General features: G+C 43.2%; 1 protein-coding gene and 1 long non-coding RNA gene across 3 annotated transcripts; one reads left to right on the top strand and one right to left on the bottom strand.

The window, feature by feature from the left end:
- The first annotated feature begins 1,627 nt into the window (after window positions 1-1,627).
- LOC132461227 (uncharacterized) lies at window positions 1,628-5,731 on the top strand. Of its 2 annotated transcripts, XM_060056274.1 has the most exons (9): window positions 1,630-2,056; window positions 2,968-3,081; window positions 3,249-3,905; window positions 4,006-4,192; window positions 4,402-4,468; window positions 4,548-4,602; window positions 4,690-4,921; window positions 5,032-5,181; window positions 5,348-5,731. In XM_060056274.1, the coding sequence occupies exons 1-9, from the start codon at window positions 1,709-1,711 to the stop codon at window positions 5,602-5,604; spliced, it is 2,067 nt and encodes a 688-aa protein (XP_059912257.1). In that variant the 5' UTR covers window positions 1,630-1,708; the 3' UTR covers window positions 5,605-5,731. The 2 variants fall into 2 exon arrangements, with proteins under 2 accessions (XP_059912258.1, XP_059912257.1); XM_060056275.1 differs by lacking the exon at window positions 5,032-5,181 and having other exon boundaries at window positions 1,628-2,056.
- A 3,355-nt stretch (window positions 5,732-9,086) lies between these two features.
- On the bottom strand, window positions 9,087-10,327 carry LOC132461098 (uncharacterized). Its single transcript, XR_009526523.1, has 2 exons — window positions 9,539-10,327; window positions 9,087-9,337 (listed from the first exon to the last, which is right to left on the bottom strand). It is a non-coding gene; the product is annotated as an uncharacterized LOC132461098 (long non-coding RNA).
- Window positions 10,328-10,718: the final 391 nt, after the last annotated feature.

The following is a 10,718-nucleotide window of genomic DNA, read 5'->3' as shown; positions in this document are numbered from 1 at the left end:
GGAGCTCTATATATATAGTATATAATATATTATATACTATATTATAATTGTATATATAATATAACGGCCAACAGCTCTGTCGCCTCCGGATGGCCGTAGCGTGGGATTGGGCTTCTCGGGGTTTGTTTACCGGCATTGCTATGGTTTCCGGTCTTGTGTGTTCCAACGGTTTATTAGGTAGGCCCATCTAATAAATCTCTGTCTAATCAATGCTTCATTTTGTTTATGTCAGTTTAATTTTGTTACAAGTTGAATGCAAATGAGCACTGTTAGAATTCCAAAAGGCACAAGCTCTTATTTGGCTGTTTTCAGTCTGTGTTTTTAGTTATTTTTAGTTGTATGGCACATAATGATGGCATTTGGGCTTAAAAAGCCCAAATGCCAAGACCAATTGATTTGAAAATGTACAATTTCCTAATACTAGAAGCACTTCTGATCAGATATTAAAGAGATGTAATGCAAACAAACACATTTATACTTATTTTCTCACCCAATGAGAATCGATAAGAGAATCGATAAGGAATCGGATCGATAAGCAGAATCGGAATCGGAATCGGAATCGTGAAATTCTTATCAATTCCCATGCCTAATGGTCATAATAATTTAAATATCATTAATCTCCTGAGTGTGTTGGGTGGTATTCTATTTTTTTCAACGGGGCTGGTGCCGTCTCCTTTTGACCTTTTGACCCCAGACTTCTGGGGGAATAGCTGAATCAATTCATTAGTCAATCAGAAGCATGTAAATATCTTCCCGGTGGCGTAGGAGGACGAACAAGGTGTCCTTCAACATCTACGCTTCCAGGCGATTGCAACGGTGCCACACATGAGCATATTCGAACATGTTTAATGGTAGTAATTAGCTGTCGAAATTGGAGGCCTTAATCAATAATGAGCAGCTATTGATTTGCTTCCCGATAAGAATTTGTGACAAATGACATGTTATTTAGCATCTACACGTTGAGCTGAGTCCAATGACACCAAGCATGACACTCTAGCTAATGGTAACATGTATTTTACATGGTACACCTAGGTCTAGGACATGATCTCGGTGTAGCAAGAGGGCGAGCTTGATCTCTTTGGACTCAGCTTAACGTGTAGATGCTAATTAACATGTAATTTGTCAAAAATCTCCATCGGGAAGCAAATCTATAGCTGGTCATTATTGATAAAGGCCTCCAAAATCGACAGCTAATTACTACCCCGAAACATATTCAAATATGATCATGTGTGGCACTGTTGCAATCGTCTCGAAACGTAGATGTCAAAGGACACCTTGTTTGCCCTGTTGCACGACCGGGAAGATATTTTCATACTTCTAATGGATTGATTCATATTTTAAGGTTCTCGGAGTGAGACTTTAAGCGGCTGCAGCAGAAGTGTTGAGACGAAAGATGATATCAAGACATTAAAGGGATAGTTCACCGGTGGGAATATGAAGGTTTTATGAATTAAATAATTCAATGTATTATAAATGTGAAAAAAAATTAAATTGGTTCATCCTAGCCTGAAAAAAGGCAGAAAGAGTGTTTTCATGGTCTCTCTGGCTCAAAGTGAGAAAACCTCCAACTACCACAGTGCATTGCGCTCGCTGCCCGCCCACCTCTTTCAATTAAAAGGGGGAAGGACCCATGCGAGCAAACAAACATTCACGAAGTTATTCACGAACCGTCGTTGACTAGTTTTGACTCGTTTTTCCAAAAGCAATCATGCCCAGTGGTTGTTTGGTACCCGGTTGCACCGAAAAGTCGAGGTTGGGACAGAGTGTAAGTTTTCACGGTTTGCCAGTGAAAGACGCTCATCGTTGCAAACTATGGCTGCGGGCGATAAACAACCCCAGAGTTGGAGAAGACACCGGGATGGAAATTATAAAAGGAAAAACGATATGCAGTCTCCATTTCAAACTGGAGGATTTTGATGGAAGACTTTTCGGCAAGATAAGGTCCGCACTCAAACCAACTGCTCTTCCGTCCGTCTTCGCTGTGGGCGCGTTCCCAGGTGACGAACAGGCCGGGGCTTCTAATGCACCTCCCGCAGCGAAACGCAGTCGCCTACAGGTAAGACTGTCGTAATATTCTACTATATTTCTGTGCTGCTACTAGTGAGCACTTCAGTTTACTGCTAGAGCTCACTAGCAGTGAAAAGGGTCCTATGTTCCCAATGCCGTTTGCGACTCCCGGAGCTCTTAGTATATAATATAATTTGTATAATAATATCACGGCCAAAGGCTCTGCGCATCCGGTTGGCCGTAGCGCGGGGGGCTCTCGTAGGGATTGGGCTTCTCGGGGTTTGTTTACCGGCGTATGAAAAGACTGCGTCAGGTTCTCCGACGTCTCCCTCTTCCACAAAAGGTAAACACTTGCAATGGTAGTTTTCTCGGCCGGTATTTGGCAGTAATGGTGGAAAAACTAACATATCGGGGAACATAGGACCCTTTTTGGGAAAAGCGGTCCTTTGTTCCCCAGTCTCTTACAAAGAGGGGAACATAGGACCCGGGGAACATAGGACCCGGGATCATAGATACGCTCCCTCGGCTGCTACCCGGGTCTCTGTGTGCTTGCTTAGAATTACTGTCGATTTCGCTATGGACGCCGGGGATGAGTTTTGAACGAGCATTGCCCGTTGCCTTGCGCTAGGTATGTAGTATGTACTGCCCACTGCACAACAAATTGCCGGCATGAGTTACCACTGAAATCAATGGGTCAGTGGGTGAGATCGGTCGTCAAGGTGGTGGCGCAAAGCTACAGTGACGTCACGTGACCCAAACGAATAGCAGCTATCGGGGCAAATTGCTAAAATAGTTCAAAAACAAAGTAAAGCAGGAAAAAAGCCTTTTCAGTGAGTGATATAATCTAACATTATACTAGGAAGCAAATGCATATTGAGCAGTTTTATTCTTGTCCCTACATTCAATTTTTGTGTGTGTGGTACCAAAAACATGACAAACTAAATGCCTGTGTCATTACAGAACGCTGATAGTGGTCATTGCGCATTGACTCTCTCTGCATCCTCCAACCCGCTGAAGACCTTCCCTTTGACATCCACACCAGTGAAAACCTTTCCCTCGGACCAAGGACTATCGGTAAGATTCTGAAAAGGCTACTTTACAAATGATCTAAATCAAATATTTTGCCAATATATTACTTGCACAAGATAACACTTTCTAACTTTCAACTAATCATTCTAAAGGAATAATATTTATATAATTGGTCATCTTTACAATTAAAAATAAACCTCTTTGTTTTGCAGACATCGTGCCCCGACACACCTGGGACCCTTGATTCAAGTTTTAGCACTGTGGGTGAAGCAGACGAAAACTATCAGCCCAACACAACTGTCACCCCCACGTCAACGTCTTCATCAGAAGATGAAGGCATCAATGACTGGCATGGAAAGAAGATCATTGTGAATGAGTCCTGCTTGATGTCACTTTTCAAATTTTGCCAGATGTGCGGCAAGCCTCTGTCATCAAAAACTGTCTTTGACTGTGGGGCGCAAAGGAAGGTGACGTGGACATGTCTTGCTGGACATTCCGGGACATGGAGATCATCGCCTGAAGTGAGGGGAATGGCAGAGGTGAACCTCCTCGCAGCGGCAGCTGTTGAGTTCAGGGGTGGCACGTACACTGAACTGTCAGACTGGTGCAAGACCATGAATGTCCAAATGATCGCCAAGACTACATTTTATGAGATGCAGAAGGCTTACTTGCACCCTGCCATTGAAGACCTATATCAACAACAGAGAAAAGAAATCATGGCCAGAGTGTACCTAGAACAGGAGGATGGGAAGAAGCTACACTTGTCAGGGGATGGCCGGTGTGACACCCCAGGTTTCAGTGCCAAGTACTGCCATTACACCCTCATGTTGGACGACACCAAGGAGATTATTCACACAGAACTGCTGCAGGTAAATAAAAGATTAACACTGGAAAATAAAAATATATGTTATTATTGCTGCTGTGAAAATTATTATTAAATTCAAGTAACTATTCAACTTTATTTTCTAGTCTACAGAAGCCGGCAGCTCTGTTGCCATGGAACCACTCGGTTTCAAAAGAGGCATGAATGAGATCATGGGTGATGGCTTAGATATTGAGGTGATGACCACGGACCGCTCAACATCGATACGCAAGATCATGAGGGAAGAATTCCCCAATGTTCAGCATGAGTTTGACATCTGGCATACAGCGAAAGGTATGTATTTTTTGCCTTCCCTGTACACACACAACAAAACATAATCCTCCCCCATTCTCCAGCCCTCCCCATTCACAAATCATGTCCAGAGCTTTGCAGCACAGTGATTTATATATTGCAGATAAAAGGATGGGATTTGGCTGTACTTTACAAAACAATTCAACAAATGTTGTGAGGGGACCGAACTTATGTTACATTTATTCTTTCAGGTTTGAGGAAGAAGATACAGAGGAAAGGAGCAATTAAAGGGAACGAAATTCTTGCTGCATGGAGCAGGTCAGTGTTGGTTTGTAAAGTGCCAAGCTTTTCATTGTTTTGTAAGTTTCTAAATTACTAATTTTCTTTTCTTTCATAGGTCAATCATAAACCACATGTGGTTTACCTGTGCAACAAGCAAGGGTGATACAGAGGTAAGGAATCAAAGGCTTTGTTCATCTGTTTTTTAGAGACCAAAAATATATAGTCTTATAATTGTAAATAATACTTGTTTCATACAGATACTGAAATGCAGATGGCAGTCCATTCTACACCACGTGTGTAATGAGCATGAATGGACGGAGGATGATGGACAAACAAACCGGTGTGGACATCATCCTCTAACAGCCCAGGAGCAAAGCAAGCGCCAATGGATGAAGAGGGAGTCTTCAGCGTTTGAAAATCTCGAATCGCTGGTAAATGACAAAAGGCTTTTGAAAGACCTGGAACAGATGGCCCTGTTCAAACACACTGGTGAGTTCATAATAGTTCTCCTTATAAGCTTGAATACTTTACAAAATCACTCCGTAATGATCATGTTTTCATTCTCATATTCTTTTCCCTTTTTATTTTATTGCATACAGGGCCGCTGGAGATCTTTCACAGTGCAATGCTCAAGTACCTCCCAAAAAGGCAGGGATTCTCTTTCCAGGGAATGAGAGAAAGGGGTCATCTTGCATGTTTGGAGCACAATGAAAACATTGTCAAAAGAAAGCAGGCCACAACCAAGACAGGTGTGTAGTAAGAGTGGCTCAATGAAGAATCAAGAATATAATTTTCACAGCTTACACGGTTTGCAGATTTAGCTGAATAATTCAGGTATTTCATTTGAAAAAAGTACAGCATCTCAAATGTTGCCTTCATAGTCTTATCTATAATTATTTTTAATTTCTTATGCAGGACAACCACGCTTCAACCAAGTGTTTTGCAGGAGATCCAAGCAGTGGGTCGTGAAGCAGATTTTTATTCCACACACCACCCAGTTCATTGACACACTTGTCACAAGTGTCATAACCAGGAGACGAAACCCAACGATTCGATATAAGGTTTCAACATCCTCACTTGCCCTGCCCCAGCCTGCGCTGCCACCTAACATTGCACCAGTGCCAAAACCACCAAAGGAGGCGGCAGTGGCTGAATTAAAAAGGCGCTTCTGAGAGGGACATCTGACCTATTTTATCTATTTAAACGTATCTTTTGTAAAACATTTGTTTTCAATCTTATCTTTGTAAATATTGGATCATTTTCCTTTGTGAATAAAATCTTATTGTTTTTACTACCTTACCTTGGACTCCTGTATAAACCCATGTTCATCATAACAAACTTCACTGCAATAATTATTTAAATTTCTGTCATTACATTTTTTTCCATATGGTTAAAACTACAATTTGTGGTATAAATCACGAAGTTGCAAAGTAGGTTCAACATACAGCCATCATGTATGAATGTAGCAAGAATAGATTTATAAGTAGGCTACTTAGGTATCATTTGTATATTACTGTACTATATTACTGTACATCAAACATTTGCTCATGACAGTATTTCAGCATATCAAGTAGGCTATTGGTGCGTTCGAGTATTCTCTGCGAGCCGACTCGGATCTCGGATCGGACGCCACGCCCACACTAAAATCGTTTTATTATGTTTTGAGCGTAGGTCGTCGGAGAAAAACATGGACGCCACCCGGAAAGCTATTGTTGCGGTAGCATTGGCCGACTACTACTACTATTTTCATTTATATTATTTACGAAAACGCAGCCATTTGAACTTCTACAATTTTCACTTAATTTCATGTTTCAATGTTTCATCTGCATATGTAAGTTATTACAGCAATACGAGTGATTGAAATTGCGATTTAAACCACCAAAGCGGTCCAAACACAATGAAAACAGTTCACTGAATGTCACACTGGGCGCATCCATCTTCAATTCTATCTCGGAAGCCTCGCTCGGTCACCGCTGAGTTCAAACGAGATGGCGAGATCGACTTCCGAGGAAAAGGCAGTAGGGCCGAGATCGTTTATTGGCCTGTGGCATGTGCCACCGCGACCACTGACATACCATGGCATATGCCGTTCTGGAACGGTAACTGCCGTTCTGAAACGGTAACTGCCGTCGCGACCACTGACATACCATGGCATATGCCGTTCTGGAACGGTAACTGCCGTTCTGAAACGGTAACTACCGTTCTGAAACGGTAATGCCATGGCATATGCCTTTCTGGAACGGTAACTACCGTTCTGAAACGGTAACTGCCGTTCAGGTGGAACGGTAACTGCAGTTCCCAACAATGGTATGTGACACCAGCATAACTCCTCCGTATAATTTCAAGACAGGTATTGCCATAAATGTAAAGGTATATATATTTGGTATTTATTGACACAATATCACAACATAACGCCGTAAATAAAGGGATTTACACGTTTCTCTCGTCCGTGCTGTTGTTATGATATTTCCGATCTGTTTGTTGTTGCTTTTGTAATGACAGATGCTTTTGAAAACAGCCGGACTTGCTCCGGTGACGGTAGTTATAGCCTAGCCTTCTAGGTGGCCATAGAGCTATAGTCTATTGCTTTGTTCCAATATCCATACTATCCGCAGTCATTATACTTTATTTTAGTATGACTTCTTTTAGTAGGCCTACGTAGTGCGTTGCAATTAAGATCAGGGCGAAAGGAAGTGTAGTGAAAGGACCCGGATGGTATACTCAAACGGTCAAACCGATGAGTGTGGATTGATGTACACCTTTCGTGCTCCACGGCAGCGATCTAATAGCTACGTAGCTGAAGAGGCGGAGCCAGGCTGAGCCAACGTCGGCGCATTTTCTTTAATAGGTCCATGCATTTTCCACGTATCCTGCATTAATGGAGTCAGAAACTGGTAATTACCATTTTCCATGAGTGGCATGCCATCGGAAAAACGGTAGGTGCCAGTAGAAACTGGTAATTACCATTTTCCATGAGTGGCATGCCAGCGGAAAAACGGTAGGTGCCAGTAGAAACTGGTAATTACCATTTTCCATGAGTGGCATGCCAGCGGAAAAACGGTAGGTGCCAGTAGAAACTGGTAATACCATTTTACATGAGTGGCATGCCAGCGGAAAAACGGTGGTTCCAGTAGGAAATGGAACTTCCGATTAACATAATTGGCTTGCCAGCGGAACAACTTTTGGCCTGTATGCCATGATACCACTGGATCATGTCGATATAGAAAGGTTTATGACACTGGATCAGGGTTAAATGATAGGAACCTATAGGCCTGCTTAAATTATTTGGTTAAACACCAATAACAACAAATGCAAAACTTAATATTTGGCCTATTGAATAGTTATGAGCTGAAGCAGTCATACAGTATAGGCTTTATTATAGGCTACGCTACTAGAACATCTTGATAAAACACGAGTGGAAAAATGGATGACTGTCTAGCCATAGCCTACAGTGCCACCCCTATAGGGACCTGGCTCTGGTGCACTAACCGGAAACTACGATCGCAACCGCAATAAACATCTCGCTTTGAACGGTGAACTCTTTACACATAGTAGTTATAAAGCTATTAAAACAACAAAATGACTCCATTAATGCAGGATACGTGGAAAATGCATGGACCTATTAAAGAAAATGCGCCGACGTTGGCTCAGCCTGGCTCCGCCTCTTCAGCTACGTAGCTATTAGATCGCTGCCGTGGAGCACGAAAGGTGTACATCAATCCACACTCATCGGTTTGACCGTTTGAGTATACCATCCGGGTCCTTTCACTACACTTCCTTTCGCCCTGATCTTAATTGCAACGCACTACGTAGGCCTACTAAAAGAAGTCATACTAAAATAAAGTATAATGACTGCGGATAGTATGGATATTGGAACAAAGCAATAGACTATAGCTCTATGGCCACCTAGAAGGCTAGGCTATAACTACCGTCACCGGAGCAAGTCCGGCTGTTTTCAAAAGCATCTGTCATTACAAAAGCAACAACAAACAGATCGGAAATATCATAACAACAGCACGGACGAGAGAAACGTGTAAATCCCTTTATTTACGGCGTTATGTTGTGATATTGTGTCAATAAATACCAAATATATATACCTTTACATTTATGGCAATACCTGTCTTGAAATTATACGGAGGAGTTATGCTGGTGTCACATACCATTGTTGGGAACTGCAGTTACCGTTCCACCTGAACGGCAGTTACCGTTTCAGAACGGTAGTTACCGTTCCAGAAAGGCATATGCCATGGCATTACCGTTTCAGAACGGTAGTTACCGTTTCAGAACGGCAGTTACCGTTCCAGAACGGCATATGCCATGGTATGTCAGTGGTCGCGACGGCAGTTACCGTTTCAGAACGGTAGTTACCGTTTCAGAACGGCAGTTACCGTTCCAGAACGGCATATGCCATGGTATGTCAGTGGTCGCGGTGGCACATGCCACAGGCCATTAAACGATCTCGGCGTCTCTCGGAAAAGGGGCGTGTTTGTGCGTGTCGCTAGGCAACGTCCTCGGAGCTCCGAGACGGATGGATATTAAAACGACCATATATGTAAACCTTTTCTCCCCAGTTGAAATAAGTGTTCATCTTATACAGCAGGCCTACTTTAGTGTAACATCATTTGGTATAGTAAACAAATCACAACAACCAACATGAATTTGAAGTTTTATTCATAAAATATAAACTATATACAAAAACAAAACGTATGGTGAGTTTGCTAAATATCACAGCTCATCTTGGGCATCTACCGTCTCCTGGTAGCCACGGTACTGCCCATCTTGTGTTGGGTAATTAGCCCTGATGGCCTGGACAACACACGCTGGCAAAACAAGGCGATTGCCTCTCCCAAGTCTCTCACCTTGCAGTATCCACTCCAGGAAATGCCGGTAAGATGTTAGCCTATACTGTCTAAGAAAGAAAGAACAAAATTAGCAAAAGCAAGATAAATTATGCCTTGAGTAGCCTACAGCATTACACAGACTTGAAGCTAACGTAACGTAGCCTATGCTCTGCCAATAAGGTCGGCTACTTTCGGATAACTACATTGTCACGTTCCCCGTGACTCAAAACGATTGTAGCCAATGTGTTAGTAAACAAACACTTACTCTGTGCTCAGACGTCCGTTTCTCCCGGCGGGCTTTGGCTGGCGTTTCCAGTTGACTTTCTGGGTCCGGAAATAAGTGTCCAATACCCAACGGTTCAGATGAGGCGTAAAGCCTGGGTGAGATGTTACACACACGGCCCCTTCCTCGCCAGATTCAGCCATTTCATCGCGAAGAAACTGGCATCGCTGAAATTCGCTGCAGCACCGGGACCCTTTGTGAGTCTCCATAGGTGAACAGAGCAAACAGGTACACCACCAGTTCACTCCGGCGCGATCCGGCTCCTCGGCAACAGGCAAGGCTTGTTCAGCTGCAGCCTCAGCAGCCTCCTCCTCTATTCGTCTCAGTTCTTCCTCGCTGTATTCTGGCTCATACAAATAGCCCTGAATATCACAATGCAGCAATATATTTTCAAACTCAGCTGTTGCTTCTGCCATGGTCAGAGGTTTGTGTCGGTCTCCCGTCCCTCTCATTCCCGCTCAGTACGCGAGCTGAGCGTGCAAGCGTGCAAGCTCCCGCCCCCTCTCATTCCTTATTGGTGGAAAAATTTCCGGCAAATTTGCCACCAAAAGTGTGTTGTAGTCCTCGGCCCATCTAGCGGGAAGAGAGGTTTCTCCCGAAATGACGTCAAACGCGTCATTTGACGTCATTTCGGGAGAAAATTAGATGAGGAAAAATGGGCCAAGGGGAGACTGGTTTAGACTGATATTTTTTTATATATTGATTTACATTACAATAGCGATTTTATAATGATAGAACGCCGGTTCTAAATGGGTGAACTATCCCTTTAATAGAATATTCCCATTCACATTATGATTCTTCGTCATAACATCCGACCAAACATCCTTTACATTCACCGAGCGAAGATTATGAAAGTCCAGGCCCCCCCTTCCTGCACTCGGGGTCCGACCGGGCCAAGTTTCGGTGCGGGGGTCCCAGTTAGGCCCTAGAATATGGTATTCAAATTTCAGGGCGGTAGGACCTTCCTATCTCAAAAACTGTTTTTCCACCACATTCTGAACCATTAGGTCTTGCAGGCAACACATTTGGGAAAACTTTTTTTCTCTATGGGCTAGAACTACAAATCTTGGATATGTCGTTCTCGGGGCCCCGGGAAATGTGTGTAAACATTTTAGCATCCCTAGCTATCTCGAAAAGGCCGGAAAAGGGGCATGACCTCCAA

The sequence above is a fragment of the Gadus macrocephalus genome, chromosome 7 (genome assembly GCF_031168955.1).
Source record: "Gadus macrocephalus chromosome 7, ASM3116895v1".
Classification (NCBI taxonomy): domain Eukaryota; kingdom Metazoa; phylum Chordata; class Actinopteri; order Gadiformes; family Gadidae; genus Gadus; species Gadus macrocephalus.
This window is presented reverse-complemented; position numbering and strand designations above follow the sequence as displayed.